The sequence below is a fragment of the Macaca fascicularis genome, chromosome 15 (genome assembly GCF_037993035.2).
Source record: "Macaca fascicularis isolate 582-1 chromosome 15, T2T-MFA8v1.1".
Taxonomy (NCBI): domain Eukaryota; kingdom Metazoa; phylum Chordata; class Mammalia; order Primates; family Cercopithecidae; genus Macaca; species Macaca fascicularis.
In genome coordinates, this window is record NC_088389.1 from 118,245,842 (window position 1) to 118,267,130 (window position 21,289).

General features: G+C 50.5%; 1 protein-coding gene across 4 annotated transcripts; it reads right to left on the minus strand.

Moving 5' to 3' along the window:
* Positions 1–10,409: 10,409 nt before the first annotated feature.
* On the minus strand, positions 10,410–19,642 carry LOC102135445 (NUT family member 2D-like). Of its 4 annotated transcripts, XM_065531100.1 has the most exons (9): positions 19,612–19,627; positions 16,786–17,479; positions 14,675–14,803; positions 13,567–13,706; positions 13,039–13,121; positions 12,736–12,993; positions 12,144–12,260; position 11,662; positions 10,410–10,447 (listed from the first exon to the last, which is right to left on the minus strand). In XM_065531100.1, exons 1-9 carry the CDS (start codon positions 19,625–19,627, stop codon positions 10,410–10,412), a joined length of 1,476 nt encoding a protein of 491 aa, XP_065387172.1. The 4 variants fall into 4 exon arrangements, with proteins under 4 accessions (XP_065387172.1, XP_065387173.1, XP_045230330.2 ...); XM_065531101.1 differs by having other exon boundaries at positions 12,736–13,121; positions 19,612–19,642; XM_045374395.2 differs by lacking the exon at positions 10,410–10,447 and having other exon boundaries at positions 10,923–11,807.
* Positions 19,643–21,289: the final 1,647 nt, after the last annotated feature.

A 21,289-nucleotide genomic window follows, 5' to 3' on the forward strand; every position in this document is an offset into this window, starting at 1 on the left:
TTTTTTTTTTGAGACAGAGTCTGACTCTGTCGCCAGGCTGGAGTACAGTGGTGCGATCTCAGCTCACTAAAACCTCCGCCTCCTGGGTTCAAGTGATTCTCCCGCCTCAGCCTCTGAAATAGCTGGGATTACAAGCACCCGCTACCATGCCCAGCTAATTTTTGTATTTTTGGTAGAGACAGGGTTTCACCATGTTGGCCAGGATGGTCTTGATCTCTTGACCTCGTGATCCACCCACCTCAGCCTCCCAAAGTGCTGGGATTACAGGTGTGCACCATCGCACCCGGCCTGCTGTGATGTTTAAATGCATTAATAGATGTAAATTCCCTAGGACAGGTACCTACATTCCTACAACTTATTAAGAATTATCTGTTAGCTGTTACTCTACAGCAACTGTAGACAGGGCAATTTATTGTCTGAGAGTAATATGTATAAGCCATAGAATTTCTCAGAGTTTGCTGGCTTCTTTGAAAATAAAGGAAAACTGTGGCATTCGCAAAATGACACAGCAGTGGGCCTTGGTCTAATGGGTTTATAGGTGAAAAGATTCCATTTGAAAAGTTTCTGGATTTCCATCCTGAAAACCCTGCTTTGTTAGTTAACTCTGTTTCATTTTGAAATTGGCAATCCCCCTCTCTGCACATACAAACTGCCGTGTGAACTCCATAAGGGTTGGCATGTGTGTTTGATCAGTGCTGTATCTCCACTGCCTGATATGGTGCTTTGGGACATAGTAGATACTCAATAACATCTGTAAATCTCAATTAAATTTAAATACTTACCTTTCATCAGAGTCAACACAAGAGGTTTTGAAGTCATCATTGATCAACATTATCTGTGTTTTCACAAGACCTCAGTATACCTGGTAAAGCATTTCACAAGCGATAAACAAGACATCCAGCATTTGAAAGCAAAACTCACAGAGCGTTCTACCGGATGGTGCTGCTCTAAAGAAGTCATGCTTCTGTCTGGAAATTCGCAGCATTACGATTCTTAAATCATGGAGTTCTCATACACCAAAGAAATCGAGTGCATTTGTGAAAAATGAACTCCTTAAGGACAGGGCTTGAGTTGATGCAACTGACTCTGCAAGACACCCCATCCCTCGGTGCCCTCCCTGGGACAGAGGTCCTTCGTGGTTTCTGACGATGGTGTTGGCTCCTGAAACTAGGCTTTCAGGCTCTCTGGCCTCACAAACAAGTATTAGGAATGACCAGGAAATTTCCTGGTCTCTCTTTGACCCACAGATTTTCTGTCTCTTCCCTGCTGTCCAGGGTTCTCTCCCAAACACTCCAGTCAAAATGAACTTGTTTAGTCTCTGCTTTTGTCCTTTATTCTGGAGGGCACAGGCATTAACCTCCTCTCATGTGCCATCTTGCTCGGCCTTCCATGGCCTTTTTCAAAAGCGAAATGGGATGAAATGGAAGAGAATGGAATAGTGTGGAATAGAATTGAATATATGAGAGTGCATCGAGCATTATTTCATAAAACTTTTGTTTTCATTTATAGATATGGGGGTATTCAGAGTCACAATATAAATTTTCTATTTTTACTTAGAGTCAAAAAGTTTGAATTTGCAGGCATATATACTACGTTAATAGCAGCTTTTTTGAAGATACCTGTTGAAATACCAATGTGAGGGAGTTATGTTGCCTTTTTGATATAAAAATGGGGCTTCTATTAACATATTTAGATCAATGGTATAACTTTTATATTCATGCCAATATTCTTAGTCCCTCGACTTTCCACAGTATCTCTTGTCCTCTAGGGGTCAGAGCTTTAGGCCTCACCTTTCCTGCATCAGGAGAAGCTGACATCTTTCCAGGCTGCGCTCATGCCGGTTTTTGCAAACCTGAAGCTCCAGTTCTCATGGTTTGATCATGTGCTAATTTCCTCAAACCTTTGTAGCCAGTTTGGTAAAGCAAAGTCCACCAAACAGCAGGAATGAAGGGACTTTTGCAAGATCACTAGAACTTTCCCTGCCTGTAGGGCCAGGAAGAGCCTGGGCCTTCCATGGAAAGACCAGGAGAGATTGAGTCACTGCTGAGGCTGCTGCTCTTCCCTTAGGTCAGGGAATAATTTTCGCATTTCAAATAAGCTATTTGTTCCAGATGTTGGGACTCCTGGGTCTAGGCATTTGTAGCTGCTTTGAAATCATTTGCAAGACATGTGGAGCCAGATTGCTTCAGTAAGTACATCCTGGACAGGGCCTGGACCCAGACTTTGCCAACACCACCCAGTGAGTCTCTTTGTGTTGCCTGTGGCGTTTGGCTTGAGTTTCAGGGGACTACTTTCTGGTGGGACCCAATATAAGGTGGCTGCATGGACATGTTTTGATCCTAGTGCTCTAGGATGAGGAAGGAGGAGTAGAGAAACAAGGAGAAGGCAGGAGATGAAGGGTTGTTATGAGCAAAGGTGGACCACCTTGATTTCATGAAATTCTTACTATTTCAATGATTTGCTTAAAATAAAATGTTGTTGTACACATTGCAAAAGCAATTCAAAGGTGACTTATTATGGAATATTTATGAACTTCAGAAAACTGAAAAATCAGACACTATTAAAATGTATTGCAGTATATAAAATAATAGATGTTCCTATGGAATGAGACTGTGTTCTTGGATGGCAGAATATGACTAAAGATTTCATGTTTCTCAAGTTATACAAATTTAGTATAATTACTGTAAGCAACTGAATGAGATGAAGGAGAATAAAATTTTTATTTTAAAATGTTGATGAAAGACTAAATAAAACATTATTAAGGCTATATAATCAATACAATCAAATAAGAGGTATAAGTTAGAAGGTATCAAAGTAAATCACAATATTTATCACAATTTGATAGTAAACAAAGATATTACTGATTTTATTTTAAGTGGAGGAAAGTTTATTTAGTAAATGAGCTTGGCAGAATTGGTTATTTTTCTGGAAACAAATAATGTTGGCCTCCTATCCCCTATCTCACCCCAAAATAAATGGGTAAGAACTTCTAAGTGTAAAACAAAACAAAACAAAAGTATATATCTAAGATGAAAACTTAAAAGAATATATTTTTAAAATAACTTGGGACTAAGGATACCTTTTAAACCAAAATAGAAATCTCCAGAAGTTTTCAAGGACTATGTTATTATTTGACAACATAAGAAGTTATACATTCACTCTGGCAAATAAATTAAATAAAAAAAGTTGAAAAGTGAAATCGACTGGGAAAATAACTTCCCAATACATTTGACAGATAAAGGGTTATTATCCATAGTATTATCCATAATATTCCAAAGATTCTAAAAAATTGGTAAGAAAAGGCACAGCATCCCAATGGGAAAGTGGTACCACACACTCCGGACTGTTTCCGCTGCTCAAAGGCCTGAGTATAAGCAGCCAGTGCTTGTCTGCTTCTCCTCTCCCCTGCCTGTGATGCCCCTTCAGAAGGTGTCTCCCCATTCTCAGTGCTTTGCTGATAGAAAAATGCTGTACTTCCCACACAAGGCTCTAGTTCCAGACATGCTTCCAGAATTCTCAGGAAACCCCGCCTGTCCCCTGAAAACCCTGCCCTTGCACATTAGACATCCTGGTTTCCCTGTTGGGGTCCCACTATGGCATCATCAGCAAATGGGGCACAGTCTCCTGAGGCCTGGGAGGAATCTTTCCCAGAAACCAGGGGGTGGGGACATCTGACTAAATCAAGGGAAGATTGTCAAGGAGAAAGTCAACAAAAAGTGAACATTGTAATTTCAAACATAGTCTCCTTATTCCACTTCAAATTAAGGGACTTGGAGAAAGGGGAGCAGGGAGCTGGATGATTAATGGGTTCACAGTCTGATATTGGGATGATGAGAAAGTTCTGGAGATGGATTGGTGGTGATGGTGAGAGAACAATGTGAATAAGCTTAACGCCAATAAATCCAGTACTCAAAAATGATTAAAATGGTAGTTTATGTTAAATCCGTTTTACCTCAATAAAAAGTAAATAAAGTTTTGTTCCCAGTGGGCAGGTGAGTAGGGGAAACTCTCTTGCCGCCTCTTGGCAAGAGCCTGAGAAACGGTTGGGCACACCAGCAGTGTGAGCTCTTCTGAGAGCAGTGGTGACAGCCTGGGAGACAGTTGAGTGTAGCAAGGGCAGGTGCAGGTCCCTGGTCCCAGAATGTGAGTGTGGCAAACCAGCCTCGATTTCTGCCTGCCTAGGAGTCATCCTAGGAGGTGAGCCTGAGTGAGCAGGGGTGAGCTCTGTGTGTCCTGTGTGCAGCTGCAGATGATCTGTCCGCCAGTGCAGAGAGGGGAGAAAGCCATGATGATGGGACCTGGTTTGGCGGAGAATCCCCAGAGGCCCAGGAGCTCCTTAACCTTACATTAAAACACAAAAGAGAGCTCAGCGGAGGCCACCACGCCCGGCTAATTTTCATATGTTTAATAAAGACAAGGTTTCACCATGTTGGCCAGACTGGTCCCAAACTCCTGACCTCAGGTGATCCATCTGCTTCCGCCTCCCAAAGTGCTGGGATTACAGGCATGAGCCACTGCGCCCAGCTTTCATTACCCTTTATGACTTATTTTTTGATTATTGTTTGTCTCTGCCTATCAACCATTGTGCTCATCACTCACTGGACAAATATCACCTCCTGAGTAGATACTTGTAGAATGAATGAATGTGATTTCTCTTCAAGACCTAAAGAGTGGAGGCATAATGGTGGGCTTCTAGAACAGGTGTCTCTAGACCTCTAAGTGTGTGTGCATCAGACATTCTAGACCTCTAGAATGTCTCTTCTACTAGAACTCAGCTTTGATGACCTTACGCCCAGCAATGGAGAGCATTCATGAAGCCTTTAAGGAGGCTGGCCTGCAGGGAAGCAGTCTTGGACAAGTTCAACCTGCCCCCACGCCACTTCAACAGTCAAAATTTTTATCACTCCTCCTTGCTTCCTCTACTCCTTCAAAAAACATACGCTTTTTCATGGGGTTGCACATCATTCATTTTACAAACACTATTAACATGATTTCATTAAAAAATGACATCCTAACCCCAATGAACTAAGAAGTACATAACGCAGAATAAGCAGCAGTTTGCCCTAAGACCATTAGCAACATTCAGGGACATATACATTTTCCTCAATTTCTTCATTGTGCTAATGGGCAGTGAAGAGTTGGTGTTTGAGAACTCCTCAGTTAATTGGTATGCTATCAGGGGCATTGCTGAAAGCAGGAATCTTAGAGGCTGGGAGTCACTGTGTGGGCAGAGGAGGAGAGGAGAAAGAGACTGTGTGAAGAGGTAAGGCTCTGTGCTGTCAGTGAGGGCTGTTCTCTGCCCCCATCTCTTCCAGTGCCTGTCTCTACCAAAAATACAAAAATTAGCTGGGCGTGGTGGCAGGCACCTGTAATCCCAGCTACTCGGGAGGCTGAGGCAGGAGAATCGCTTAAACCCAGGAGGTGGAGGTTGCAGTGAGCTGAGATTGCACCACTGCACTCTAGCCTGGGTGACAGAGTGAGATTCTGTCTCAAAGGAAAAAAAAAGTATTATACATCATGACCAAGTTGGATTTATACTTAGAATGCAAGGATGATTCAAGATACAAAAATCAATAGAGTCATACCACATTAATATAATGAAAGACAGACACCACATGATTCAGACAAAGCATTCCACAAAATTCAACACCACTTTATGATTAAACTAGGAATAAGAGGAAAATACTACCACATCATAGAGGCCTTATGTGAAATGCCTACAACTAACATTATGTTTACTAGTGGAAGGCAAAGCTATTCCTCAAAGTAGAGGAGAAAGTCAAGGATGCATAATCTTGCCACTTCTATTCAACATAGTACTGGGCCAGGGCAATTAGACAAGGAAAAGATATATAAAAGGCGCTCCAATTGGAAAGGAAGAAGTAAAATTATTTCTGTTTACAGATTATATGGTTTTATATGTAGAAAACCCTAAAAATTCCACCAAAAAACCTGTAAAAACTAATAAATGATTTCAGCAAAGTTACAAAATGCAACATTAACACACAAAAATCCATCACAGTTCTATACATTAGCATTGACCAATATGGAAAGGAAATTAAGAATAAAATTTCAGGCCAGGTGTGGCAGCTCACACTTGTAATCCCAACATGTTGGGAGGATGAGGCAGGCGGATCACTTGAGGCCAGGAGTTTGAGACCAGCCTGGCCAACGTAGTGAAACCCTGTCTCTACTGAAAAACAAAACAAAACAAAACAATTTTATTTATAATAGCATGAAAAAGAATAAAATTCTTAGAAATAAACTTAACCAAGGAAGCAAACAACTTGGACACTAAAAACTACAAAATAACAATGCTACAAGAAACCAAAGAGTATATAAATAAATGAAAAGACATCTCCACGCATGTGGATTTAAAGACTTAATATTGTTAAAATGTCCATATTACCTAAAACGATTTACAAATTCAATACAATCCCTATTGCAGCATTATTCACAATAGCCAAGAGATCCAATCCAAATGTCCATTGGTGGATGAAAGGATAAAATACGGTATATACATACAATGGAAGACTAAGCAGCCTACGGAAAGAAGGAAATCATGTCACATACTAGAACATGGATCAATCTCAAGAACATTATGCTAAGTGAAAGAAGCCAATCACAAAAGGACAAATACTTTCCTTTATATGAAGTATTTACAGTAGTCAAAATCACAGAAACATGAAGTAGTGGTTGCCAAGGGCTGGGGATGGGAGTAGGGGAGAAATTCGTATTTAATGTGTACAAAATTTCCGTTGTGAAAGATAAAAAATTTCTAATTTCACAATGATGTGAATATACGTAACATTACTAAATTGTACACTTTAAAATGTTTAAGATGGTTTTTAGAAAAGGAAAAAGCACAGGAATAAATTTTCATGACCTAGGACTAATTAATGGTTTCATAAACATGATATTAAAACCACCCGTAACAAAAGAAAAAATAGACAAATTGGACTTCATCCAAAGTAAAAACTTTTGTGCTTCAAAGAGTACCATCAAAAAAGTAAAGGACAATCCATAGAATGGGAGAATATTCCTGCAAATCATATCTTGTCAAGCATTTTTATCTGGAATATGTAAAGAATTATTATATCTCAATGGCAAAACACAAACCAGTTAAAAATTAGTAAATGTTGAGTACACATTGCTCCAAAGAAGATACACAAGTGGCGAATAGGTACATGAAACAGGTTCAACATCAGGGAAATGCAAATGCAAACTACAATGAGATGCAACTTCAGAACCACTAGGATGACTTTATCAAAAAGAGAGTTGATAACAAATGTTGGCTGGAATGTGGAGAGATGCTGGGACCCTCACACAGCTAGTGGGTACATAAAATGGTTCATCTACACTGGAAACAGTCTGGCACCTTTTGAAATGGTTAAACATCCAGTTTCCATATGGCCCATCAATTTTCACTCTTAGGTATATAGCCATGAGAAATGGAAACATACATCCCCAGAAAACCTTGTACACAAATGTTCTTCGAAGTATTATTCACAATAGCCAAAAAGTGAAAACAATCCATATGTTCTTAACTGATAAATGGAAAATTTTTAGTCTATCCATTAATGGAATATTATTCAGCAATAAAAAGGTTTGATATAATGGTACACCCTAAAAACATGGATGACCTTGGAAATATTATTCTAAGTGAAAGAAGACAGATGTGAAAGACACACATTGTATGTTCCATTCATAGTGCATCATGCGACACTGCATGCTGACACTGAAGTTAGAATCAAAGTGCAGCTACAAAAGGGCAGCCACCTGAATCAAGTCCATCCTGGTAGCTGTCAGAAAGCACAGAATGTTCACTAACGGGGGCCAGCCTTGCTCCCGTTGTCAGATGGAATTTCCCAGGAGGCCATGGCTTCTTCAGGGATCTGTCATCCAGTAGTGAAGGGAGTGGTCTCTGGAGGCAAACCTGCCTGGGGCTGCCCCAGCTGCACTGGCTCCCAGAGAGTGACCTGGCTGCTTGAGCAGGGAGGCCAAGCCCACCAAGAGCCTCAGCACACCCCCAGCACCTGCTGCGAGCAAGCTGCATGGCTTCCCCAAGAGTGGATGCGACAACATCATGAGTAATTACAGATTGCCTTTCACTGCATCCCAGGCTCTCCTGGTTCATGTGTGATACGCTGCACTTGGGGTGGAGGTGTGGTGACAGTCGCAAAGGGCCGAGCCTTTCTTTCCCATGGCCCTGATGCACGGTTTCCAGATACCAGTCACGAAGGAAGTTCTTGAGATTATGGACCTTGTCCTAGTCACATAGGGCTACTAGGACAAAGTGCCATAGACTTGGGGGTAGTGGCACATATTAAAAAAAGAAATGTATTTGTCACAGTCTGGAGGCTGGAAGTCCGAGGGTAGCATCCCAGTGTGGCGAGGTTCTGGTGAGGGCTCTCTCCTGGCTTGCAGATGGCCGCCTTCTCACTGTGTCCTCGTGTCAGAGAGAGAGAGAGCTCTGCGGTCTCTGCTTCTTACCAGGGCCCTAATCCCATCAGTAGGGCCCCACCCTCATGGTCTCTTCTAACCCTGAATAATTCCCAAAGGCCCATCTCCAAATACCATCAAGTTGTGTGTTAGGGCTTCAACATAGAAATGGGGCGGGGGGGAGGGGAACGTGTGTTCAGTCTATCAGATCCCCCTAGTCAGCCCCACTCTGCCCATTTAGGGGCAGATTGTAGGGCTCAGGCGGGACACAGTGGTGGAGGAGGCACAGGTTCTGCCTCCTGGGAATAGCTCAGCCAAAACAAGGACAGGACAGCGGGGTAGACAACAACCAGTGTGGTAACCAGCAGGAACCCCAAGGTGTCACTTTCACCCTTAGGTGAGGAAGTTGGCTGAGCACCCACACACGGCAGAGTATAGACCATGTTCCCTTCAAATGCTGCTCACTTAACATTCCTAAACTCTGCAAAGGGGCAGTGCTACCTTATCTCCTTAGGATGGCCCTGAATGTAGAGGAGTCACGGGAGCTGCCCACTTCACCCACCAGTGACTCTTAACTCCTCACATTTTCCCCGAGGGCCTGATGTGCGCTGAGCTGGGGAAGCCCTGCCAAGATAAACTCTCCTTCCCAAAGGCCACAGAGGGCAGAAGGCCTGCAACACTGCCCACATCGAGCAGAAGGGACGGGGCAGAGGGGCACCTGTCTGGTTGACTGCTGTGCTCTGTGGGCAGATGGGGCCAGAGAGGACCCAAACATGGCTCCCTTTGTCACTTGGCCAAGGGGCCAGGCCACTGTGTACCGGGCAGCTTTGCCCCACAAGCCTCTGCTGCTGGGCCAGACCCCAGCGCCATGACCACAGCTCTGCATGCAGGCAGTGCTGGGACCTGTGCCCTGGCAGTCACAGGGGTCCTGAGCCAACAAGGGCCCCTTCTCCCTTGTTGTCTGAGGGGGAGGAATCAGAACTCAGACTGTGGAGAAGAAGGTGTTGGCCAGGAGGGAACCAGGGCGGGTGCCAGGTCCTGTCCATGCTGGGATCTGAGATTCTAAGAGGTGGGTTAGGGGTAAGGGGGGCAGAGGCTGGCCCATGGGGTGAGGGGAGTTCAGCAGAGATGGGGAGGACAGGACAACCTGGGAAAGAGCAGAGCATTCTCCCCAACCTCAGTCCCTCTCCTGATGCAGTCCTCACCTCACTCATAGACTCTGGAAGTCTCCCTTCGGCAAACACCTGGCCCCCGACTCCCAGGGCACTTCCCGAACAGCCGGTGCCGCATCCCAGACAGCCCCTGCTCTGCTCTTGGGGTCTGTGCCTGGCAGAAGGGTGGCTGACCCTCAGCCCCTCTCAGCCTGGGCCACAGCTCCTCCTGGCCCTGGGATGAGCAGACACACCCACCCTGTGCCTGGCGGGCTGGTCATGCTTGTTCCCATAGGTGATGGTGTGTTGGGAGGGAACTGTTTTAGATACCAATGTAAATCTCTGTCCACATCAATTCCACACGAGTTCCGTCATCATATGGGAAGGCAATCATAGCTGTGGGGGGCTCCATGCAGGACCCCGAGGGCCCCTGAAGCCAGTCCCTGTGGCCACAGCAAGGAGCATCTGCTTCAGCTAGTTGGACAAGACTCTCTCCTGCCCAGAAACAGGCAAAGGGACTTCCCCCACTCCCGTTGTATCCCAAACACACCCGTGTGGACGGTCACCTCAACGTCTCCCCTCAGCCCAGTGCCCGAGCTCTTCCTGATGAGGGTTAAGCAGAAGCAGCCGCCTCTCCCCATGTCCATGCTTTAGGCAGCTGCCTTCTCCTCAGCTCCCACCGAGCACAACAAAAGCCAGCCAGCGCTCTCTATCCCGGGATTTTCCAGGGATACTGATAATGATGGGAGGCCCTGAGAAGCCTCCCTAAAGCCGGCGGGGACTTGTGAGTGGGTGGTGGGAGGGATCAGGGCTTCCTCAGCATCTGTCAGTCCCTGGAGCATCTGAAGGGGCCCCTTACACCAGGAGGAAAGAGTGGGGCCTGCCCCTGTGGGTTCCCAGTGCCTGGCATCTCCCAGTTCCTCTGCCCTCCCTCACAGACGCCCTCCACGGAGCAGCACAGCCCCAGGACAGAGGCAGCAGCCCTGAGAGCATTTTCCAACACAACTACATTTATTTACATTTACACGTGAGGTCCCCAAGACACTGCTTCCCACCCCCCGCCCCTTCCCCCCAGGCCCTCCCTTCCTGCTCTCCCCATTCAGCCACCCTCTCCCTCCCCTCCATCCCCTACCCTCCTCCCTTCCTGCCCTCCCTATTCAGCCACCCTCTCCCTCGCCTCCCTCCCCCACCCTTCTCCCTTCCTGCCCTCCCTATTCAGCCACCCTCTCCCTCCCCTCCCTCCCCTACCCTTCTCCCTTCCTGCCTTCCCCATTCAGCCATCCTCTCCCTCCCCTCCCTCCCCTCCCCTCCAAAGCTAAGGCCCAGCAAGATCAGCACTGGGGGAGAAGAAGCTTTTGACTGCTTTGGGGCATCGGATGCCAGAGCCCCACCCTTGGAGACTGGCACCAAGAGTCTGCCCGGAAGCCCCTACTGGCTACAATGCCGCTTCTTCTTCTTCCTGGAGGCCAAGAGGTCACCCTTTCTCTTTTGAGACTGTGAGGGGCCACCGAGTCCCCCAGCCAGGGATTGCTCCCCAGAGACCCTGAGCCCAGGCCCTGCGTGGGGTGTCTTTTCAGCAGGGGATGGGCTTCCGAAGAGAGCCCGCTTCTTGGACTTGGTAGCAAGAGAGGGTGCTAGGCTGAGGCCTCTTCTTTGAGCAGATGGGGACTGAAGAACTCCCTGGGGTCCCCACTTTTCTGGGCTGAGAAGGCCCAAGGCAGGGACAGGGCTCTGGGGTAGCCTCCAGGGCAGCAACTTGTGCTGGGAACCCAAGAGGAAGGCCAGGCTGGGGAGCTCCTCCTCCTCACTTGACCCCTGAACCAGTCCGTGTGACTCCCTGACAGGAGACCCTCCAGGGAGATCCAAGGCGTCCTTGGTCCCCAGGCCAGGGCAGGTGGGTCTGTGGTCCTGGGGAGGAGAGGTTGACCGAGCAGCCCTCAGCCCGGAGGAATCCTGACATCCCAAAGTCACCGCAGGGTCTTTGGACCTGGCCATGCCGGTGCGTGCTCTGCCTCGTCCCTGAGGGTCCCAGGCAGCCGTCTGGGGTGGGCAGGTTTCCACGTCAAACCCTTCTTGGGGGTCAGGGATGTCTCTCTGTGTTCCTTGAGCAGCTGCAAACTTAGAAGGACTTGAGTCCAATCGGGCCACGCCATGACTAGGGGCTGACCTCGCACGCTGTTTCTCCTTCAAAGGTAGGAGGCGCTTCTCCACCAGCTGCGGGAGGAAACGGGGCACTTACTGGCGCTGCCCCAGGTGTGAGCAGGGCCCAGGGTGGTGGAGACCAGGGCACTTGGGCAGGAGGCAGGGAAGCCTGAGGCAGCTGGGCTTTATGTCAAAGAGAGAGGGTGTGGCTCTGCTGGGCGTCCCCTTGGGCCTCACTGCAGCTTGCATCCTGACTCCCCTCCCTGGCTCCTCTCCATCCCACTCCCTCTGAACCTGCATCTTCCCACCCCGGAGTGGCTCCTCAAGAAGCCGAGCATCCCCAGCAGGGTGGGGTTAGACATTCAGGTGGGCGTTGTGTGCTGGGTCCCTCCTGCCCCTCCTGCTCACCTGGGCAAGGGTGAGTCCTTCCTCCTGCTCCAGTTCCTGGCTTAGGGCCAAGAAATCCATCTGTGGATCTGGGGAAAGCAATTCTTCCAGGAATCGGGGGTGAATGACGGCCTCCACCTGGGAACAGAAGGAAGAAGGTGTGAGTTTCCTGTGTAGGAAGTAACCTGGAGGCAAGGACACCTGGAGGAGATGCAGAAAGCGGGGAGAGCCCCGTACCCACCTTCCTGGGGCTGTCTGATATCATGGCAACCACCAGCTACACACACAGACCACAGACCTGGTAGCATACACACATACAGACAGAGACACACAGAGCACACACAGACACACAAACAGACCCACATATGACACAGGAAAAGACACAGACACAGGTAACCTACACACTCCACACTCACACCCACAAAGACACACAGTAACAAATCGCAGATACAAACACACAGCAACACACAGACACACACAATCACATACACAGACATTCAAATCCATGGAAATACACACGCTGCTGAATAGCTAAGGAACAGAGCTTAATTCCAAGGACCTGGAGTGCCACCCCCCGGAATCCTGCAGACCCCAGTACTCCAGGCCAGCCCACCTTGGTGACGAAGTCTTTCTGGGAACACAGCTTGTCAATGTAGCTCAGGAGGCCCGGGTCTGGGGGTGTCCAATCCTCTTCCTGTGGCTGCTCCACTTCGCCCTCTTCCCGTTGTTTCTTGGGCTCCCCCGTGACCCCGAGGGGAGGCCCCAGCAGCTCCTCCATGATGTCCACATACTCCTGCACCACTTCTGGGGGGATCTCCTCGGGGACTTTGGTCTCTGCTGGCCTCTGGGGCCTGGGTGGTGGCAGGCGGGCCTTGGTCTCTGCTCGCCGGTGGGGCCTGGGTGGTGGCAGGCGGGCCTTGGTCTCCGCTGGCCTCTGGGGCCTGGGTGGTGGCAGGGAAGCAGTCGGGGCCTTGGGGCCGGCCTTGCTGGGAAGGTACACTGAGGCAGAGAAGGAGGAGGCCGGGCGTGGTGAGGGCCGCTCCTCCTGCCTGCACCACACAGGGGAGGGCAGGGCTTGGGGATGTGAAGTGGGTCCCAGCTGGTCAGGACCACCTGAACCACAGCGCCCCCAGAGGAGACGCGCAGGAGGGGCACATCTGAGACAGCATCGCTTGGGAGGAAGTTTGGAGCCACCAATATGCCATGTACTCTCCCCGCTAATCCCTGCTTCCTGGGCAGAGCATACGTGGAGTTTTGGATGGGCGAGGGGAGAGAGTAGCTAGGAAACTTGACCTGGTCAATACCCAACATATGCTCCCGGAAGCTGTCCTGTTGGAGGGAGCAAATCCCCCTCTTGAAGGGAAGCATGGGGTGTGAGGACAGTGGTCTCCCTTGGCCCCTTTGGCCTTTGCCATGGCTCCTGTGGAAATGTGGGAAGCAGTACCTGGCTGCTTGGCCACCTCAGGGGCTGGGGGTCCTTGAGGTTCAAGCCTCGGCGGGGCTGGAGGAGGCAGGCTCTGGGGCTCCTTCATCCACTGCGCTTTCTGAATCTGCATCTCCTCCTCAGCCTCGAACTCCAGGAACCTGGGGGTGAAGGAGGCCCAGGCTGTGCGGAGAGGGTCCAGGCCCCCTGTCCCCAGGACCAGGCAGCGGCCGAGGGCAGGGATGGGAGGCAATGCCTCGGGTGGGCTGTCCAGGCCCTCATTGGGTCTCATCCCCCAGTCCCAGGAGGGAGCTGCTCCCAGAGTTCTGGGCTCACCCTCCTTCACCCAGCCCCTGAAGAGCCCATGGCATCAAAGGGGCTTCCTGACTCAAGTCAGGGCCACGAGGCCCAGGAGGGTCCCGGGGGACTCCTCCTCCAGGTTTCAGCTGCCCAGGGGTGGGGTTGATGGCAGACGGCGTCAGGGATGATGCCCAGATGCAGGAGTCCTGAGGCTGGGACTGCGGGTCCCTGAAAGATAACCCAGGGGCACGAGGCCCGGGAGACCCCTGGTCGGGAGGAAGCAAAAGCTGAGCCCGGAGGACAGGGCCCCTTTCCCCTGAGGCTGAGGTCTGTCTGTTTTCACGGAGAGCACTGCCCAGGAGCAAAGGCGGTCAGGCCAGAGATGGGTCTCATGGTGTCCCGGATACAGGTCTCCCCTGCCCAAACTCCCTGGCCAGGCTGGGATGGCAGAAAACCGACTTCTGGCCACTGGTGTGAGGAGCCTGCACCCCACTCTGTCTATATTCACTAGCGCCCCTTCTCCCCATCCCCACAGCTGGAGGTGACCCACTTTGGGCTGTGACGCTGGCTGCTCCCGCCATGACCTCCAGTGTCAAGGCAGGGGTTGGCCCAGGCCAGGCAGGGGGTGCTTCCCAAGAGGGCAGGACAGAGACCCCAGAGCACTCTAGGTGGCAGGAGCAGCTTCCTGAGGGAGCCAGGGGCCCAGGGCGTCCTGTGTTTGTCCACACCCTCCTCATGCTCCATGCTGAGAAGGCACCACGGCCACCAGGCCTCCGTCATTCAGTCTCACTCTGCCCCGCGGGCCCTGCCCCCAGGACCCCAGACTCACTTTTCCGCCATCTCGTAGAAGATCATCCGGTCAAAGTTGCTCGTGTGCTGCCATTCGCGCACGGCCCGCCACAGTCCCTCCTCCAGCGTCATGGTGGGCTTCCGCCGGGCCAGGGATCGGAGAACTGGGCTGTAAACCAGTGCAGTCAGCCCCAGTCTATAAGCCCACCCTTCATCCCGAGCCCACCTGGTCCCAACACCTGGCCCCTGTCCTCCCCACACCTGTCCTGCCATCTGTCCATGTCCTGTTCTCCCCCATGTGGGCTCCTCAGGCCCCAGGACATGCCCCCAAGATCGAACATCAACACAAGCTACGGAGTGGCCTCTCCAACTGCCCCTCAAGTCCTCGGTGTTCTGATGTTGAGAAGTGAACTCAGTACTATGGGTGGAACATATGTGTCCCCAACATTCCTGTGCTGAAGCCCTGAGCGCCGGCGTGTCGGTATTTGGAGGCAATCATGGTTAGAGCAGGTCATGAGCGTGGGTCCCAGTCATGGAATCTGAGCCCCGATAAGGGCAGGAGGAGACGCCAGGGCTTTTCCTCTCAGCCACCAGAGGACACAGCCGAGGCAGCTCTCTCCAGCCAGGAAGAGGGCCCTGACCAGACACCCAATCTGCTGTCACCTTGATCTGGGATTTCTGGCCTCTGGAACTGGGAGACATGAACGTGTCTTGATAAAGCACCCAGTCTATGGGATTTGTTACAGCCGAACCTGAGCTGACTGAGACAGCGTGAGCCTGAGCTGACTGAGACAGCGTGCACACAGAATGACCTGGGAGCGAGGGTTAAAGTGCAGGTTCCTGGGCCCCAGGACTGAGATTTAACCAGCTTCTTGGGGACTCTGGAGCAAGGCAACCTCTGGGGATGCAGCCTCAGGGTCCTGAAGCATGAGGAGCAGGAGCACACGTCCAGAACCAAAGCAGAGCAGTGTCAAGCTCACTGCAAGCAGCCAGGTACAGCTTCCCACATTCCCACAGGAGCCATGGCAAAGGCCTGTGAGCCTGGGGCAGCTCCACTCCAAGAATCAGGGTCCCCAGTGCACCGGGACTCCGCTCCAAGGCGGAATGCAACCAGTTCCAGGGTGCAGGGGCAGTGAGGTTGTTGGGGATGAAGATGGGGCCGCCTTCCACCTACACCCCAGGCAGGGGACTTCCCTAGGGGAACGGTTAGTGTGTTGCACGGTGGATGTGCTCAAGCTCCCGTTTGCTCATCAGTGGGAAACACAGGGTGACAGAGGCGCCACAGGGTGGAGAGAGGCAGGGACTGGGAATGAAACCACAAACTCTCCCGGATGCTGACGTTGCTGCCTCACAGTCACCACAGTCCACGGCCCTGGGCTGCTGGGCTTGTGGTGCACTCAGAGCTATCACTGGAGCCTATGGCTTTGGGGAGCACTCTCCTAGATGGCCTAGTCCTGATAATGATAGTAAAGGGGACAGTAATCATAATTGCTATCATGTAATATGTCATAGCATGTGCCAGACACTGTGTTATACATGTCATATGTGAGATCAAGTCATCTCTTCGCCATCCTCTGAATGAAGCATCATTGTCCCTTTTTCTAGGAGGGATTGAGGGTGAAGATGCAAATACCTGCCCAGCATCGACCCTGGTGCGGGGCCCAAGCCCATCCCCTTGTGCAGGCTCCACCCCCACGGTGCTGGACCTGGGCAGAACTGCGGGCATGTGCCAGGTTCCCGCCGGGCCCTGCAGCTCCTCCCCCCAGCCCCATGTGATGTGCTCCTGGCCATCAACACTGGGTTCAGGGAGAGGCACTGTAGTGTGTACTCAAAGACCTAAACCCAAACCGTCGTTCACGTCACACCAGGAACCGTCTCTGACCTAGGTCTTCTGTAAACATTGTTGTGAAAATTACTGAAAGTAAGGATTGGCTGGACTCACGGGACAGTGACGGGCAGTTAAGGCCCCTGACAGTCTGTCCTGAGCCACAGCCAGATTTAATGTTGTTGAAAATGTACCTTCCCATAGTGCAATCCATCACCCTCACAACCGCCCTGCAAGCTCCCCTGAACAGCGTGACCTCCTGTCCATTCAGCAGCCTCTTTACGTGTGAGCTGCAGGACAAGCTCTGGTGCCCCGAGGACACTCACATGAGGAAGCAGGAAAGCGCTTCGGTGTCAGGACTCTGGGGAAGGTGCCTCCGGGCCAGGGGCTTGTAGCGCTGCCAGAGTCGGAAGTTCTCATAGACACTCTTGGGATTACAGGAGTCGTCTGGTGGGGCCTTGGTCTGGGAGGGAGCCAGGCTGCCCTCTCCATGAGCCCCTTGTGGCCATGGCCCAGCGTGGGACACGATGGGAGGCATCTGGGCAGCCGGTGGTGGTGGTGGTGGAACAGGAAGGCCCTGGGACCAGCCTCCCTCACAGGCCTGGGTGCCCCCAACCAGCTGGGCAGCCATAACAGGCACCACAGGAGCAGCTGCCAGGAGTAGGGGAGGTGGACACACGACACCTCCACAGAGGGCGCTTGGAGCCTGCCAGACAAGGGGGTTCTGAGTTAGGACCAAGGTCTGTGCCTGAGGGGCCTTCACAGACCCCATTTCTGTCCTCATCTGGACAAAGACATTAGAAGCCCCAGCCCCACTCGGGCCGTGGCCATCCTGTCCTGCCACCAGAGGTGTGCTGGGGAAGGCAGACAGCACCAGAGGGCCGCCGGGAGGAACGGCTGCAGTCACGAGGGGTGGCCCGTGTGCTGGGCCGGGAGCGGGTGTGGTAAAGGGCAGAGCCGTGAACACAGACAGGGAGGCGCCAGGGTTCACGGTCACGCCCGGTCCCAGCACTGGGTATGCTGTGGAGACAAAAGAAAGAGATGAATGAGCTGGGGTCTCCTGGTCCTCACTAGTCACGGGAGAATCAGAGGGGAGCCCCAACAGCTGAGGGCGTGTGACAGGGAAACTCTGCCACTTGCAAGTGTCCCCGAGTGTGCATTGGATGCTCTGTTCCTCCACGGGAATTACTCCACTAGAGCGCCTGGCCCCGATCACCAAGACTCCCTGGCCCGTGTCTCCCAAGAAGCAACAGCCAAGCCTTCGCTGCCCGAGGGTCTCCCTCAGGTGTCCCTGGCAGACCCCATCAGCCTCACAGGCATCTCCCAAGCCATGGGTCAGGGATGAGTCTCAGCGGCTTGGTGGTCCTTAGCATGCTCAGCAACAGGTGAGGGGCCTACCCCAGGGCAGTGCTCAGCACTGAGAAGGCCGGCAGGAAGCCAGAAGCTTCCGAATATTATGGCCACATCTTCTCTTCAATCTTCCTTTTCCTGAAGCTCTTGTAAACCCCTTTCTTTCCTAGCTCAAACACAACAAAAGAAAACCACTGGATGGAAATCTTTCCCAAGCCAGCACCCTAAGAACCCTGAAGATAATCCATAACTCATCACGTCCAGCATGCAAGTGATTGTCCTGGTACAGGACACTTGTGGCACAGTGTCCTGACACAGGACCTGGCACTTGCTGTCCTGTCCCCACAGCAAGTGCTAAATGGGGGTCAGATTCGGGCCACCCATTGCTCAGTGCTCAGTGGTCCCAGCTGCCACTCAGGAAGCTCTGTTCCCAGGGAGCAGGTCTGAGAGGCAGTGGTGGAGTCCCCTGAGATACTGTCACCGCACAGCCAGCAACAGCTGCACACGATTAGAACTCAGCCAGCAACTGGTGAGCAGCAGGGCTATCAGGGGAGGTGCCCAGGGATTTTCACAGCTGCTGGTCATGTTACAATAGGTAGTGGGACAAGGAGCATCTCTGATCCTTCTCCTTTGAGCTCCCAATAACTGAACGTAGTGACCAACCAAGAACCAGGGGTTCCTGGGCCACAGGCCAGGTAAGGGGTTCCTGGGCCACAGGCCAGGTAAGGCAAAGTTGTCTGGAACTCATCCCTGTTCACTACGACCTCATGCAGTCTCTAGTCAGGGGGAATAAGGGATACAGCACATGCACCTCATCATTCAGGACACATATCCTAACTTTAATAATAATAATAATAATAAAAGAACCATCTTCCTATTTGTGCACTATTCTCCTTCCTCTACTGAAAAGGAAACCAGCCTTTCCAGACCCATCCACTGAGAACCAGCAAGAATCCACACCTGTCCCCATTTCATGAGGTAGTATAAATGGAATAGGAGCAAATTCTTCATTTCCACAGTAACACAAAGTGCAGAGGACAGGCCATGAGCTAGTAGACAAGAGGAAGTGGGTCTGAAGACCCGAGCTTCCACAAAAGGGCGAACAATTCAGAACATCTCAGGAAGTCCAGGCCATGTGTTACCTGAACTTCCCCATTTGTCCCCACCCCTGTTGGATCAAAGCCAACAGCTACCTCAACTGACAGAGCAGCCAGCTCTGGGGCGGGAGCTGAGAGGCTCTGGGCTGTGGCAGTTACAGTAGCCCCCAGCCTCGCCCACCCAGAGGTTGTCATTACATGCTCTGTCACAACCAACCCACCCAACAGTTTTCTGGCTGAGACTACTTCTCCCCACTCCTCCCTAAGATCTAGAAAACTCCAGCCCAAATCCCTCTGAACACTATGGAAGGGCACCTTCCAGGTGGCTGAAGACATGGCACAGGGCTCAGGCTTGCCCGTCATTCTCCCTGGGCCACCAGCACAACACGATCCCACCACTCCCTACAAACACACAATGATGTGACCTGTCCCCCTCTAGAAAGGATCAATCCATCCACTCCATCCTTTCCTCTACACGGTGTATTCCCCCAGGCATCTTGATCCACCTCTAAGGAGCCGTCCTCCCTAACCACAGACTCAGGGTGCCATGGCCATCCCCAGGTGTGATGTCCTTGGGGACATCCAGCGCTCCCTCCCTCTTCAACATCAGCCCTATCAGCTGTCCCCAGGGGCAGTTCAAATTTGAATTCCCAAGGAGTTGAGGCATGGCAGACTCGGATAATGCCCCCGTCCCTACAGTCTCACCTCCATTTGAAGCCATCCCCTCAGGCTGGGCACTGCCCACCGCTGTCTGGCAGTTTCCGCAATGAGAAAAGTTAAGGGTAGGACACAGAGAGTGACCTGGCTCAGCAGATGCTCCTGAGTCCAAGTGGAGCAGGGAAAATTTGAATGTAAATAGGTTTAGAACATAGGACCCCAGACATTCTGCAGAGGGGGAGGGGCAGTGGGCAGCTGGTAGGGGTGGGGGACATTCTGCGAAGGGCTCCAGCCACTAGGCAAGAACCTGAGTTTCCCTTCCAACTGGACGGCAGCAACACAGATGGCGTGCACCTCTTTAGGCAACTTTTAAATTGTCCTGACTCACAGCAAAACCTTCTACCTGATGTCCCCTTTACTTCCATTCTTTATGAACAGACCTACTTTTGTGCCAAGCAACCCATGCTCCTTCCCCCTTTGGCTCTTTCCCACTCTTGATGAATTTCAACAGGGGCTGCACTTCCTGAACAAAATTCAGAACACGTTTTCAGTCTGAGAAACACAGAAGTTCTCAGGAAGGCAAGGGGACTGGGTGTTTGAAATCAGGATGGTCTCAGCCCATCCAGGCTATTAGTTGGCTGTGTGCTCATCATTGTTTAGGAAGCAATCCTTGTGCCCCCGGGTCATGTATGTTGCTGGAATCTCTGTCCATACCAGCAGGCCAGCCTTACTTCCCATCCCCTTTCCTGGGAAGCCTCAGTCCAGGAAAGAGTGGCTATGCGACCTACAGTACTGAGACCAGAAATCCATTCATTTTGTTTCCCAGCATATTGTGATGGTGTTAAATGTTTATTTTTTATCTTTTGAATGGTTTTAATTTAACCAAGCAATACTTTTGCATGGTTCCAAATTCAAACTGTGCACACTGGAATAGGCAATGACCAGCCTTCCTCCCATCTTTTTTCCCTGGCCACCACATTTGCGTTCCTGGAGGAAACAGGTGTTATCTGATTGTTTTTCATTTTTCCAGAGATATATTATGCAATCATAAGCATAATGAAGCTATTTTTGCTGTCTAAAAATGCTTTCAGGTTTTGGGGGCTAAAAATTACTATATTAATATGTTCCAATGCTTTCCTGATATTTACAATGACTGTGTTTATCCTAGTAATGTGGCTTCTCTATTTCTGTAGGTAAATCCTAGAATAAGACATTGTGTTGTTCCTTAAAATCACAACTATGCAAAAGAATACAGTGGCAGGATTTAGCAAGTATGAATAACAAATACCAAGTGGAATTTGAATTCAAGATAAAACAGTGAATTAGTTTTTATTATAATTGTGATCCATGTGATATTTAGAGTATACTTTTACAAAAAATCTGTTTTTCCTTTATCTGTGTTATTCACATTTCACCGGGATCTTGCACTTTATCTGGTAACTCTTTCCAAAAAAGTGCAACATATGAAGTGATTATTGTTAACCCTCCACTGTGAGAGTGAGAACTTGCAGTAAGGAGACTCAGGTGTGAATCTTGGCTTCACCACAAAACACAACCATTGCAGAAAACAATAGCAGGCTGATTTGATGAGAAGTCAGGAGTAGCCATTATACCCTTCTCAGCTTCCAGGTTTAGTGGCAGTATGCACAGTTGTAAGGGACAGAAGGGCAGAACACCATCTTTTCTTTCCTAACATAAAGCAGCTTACAATTCCTAGAACTCTGGT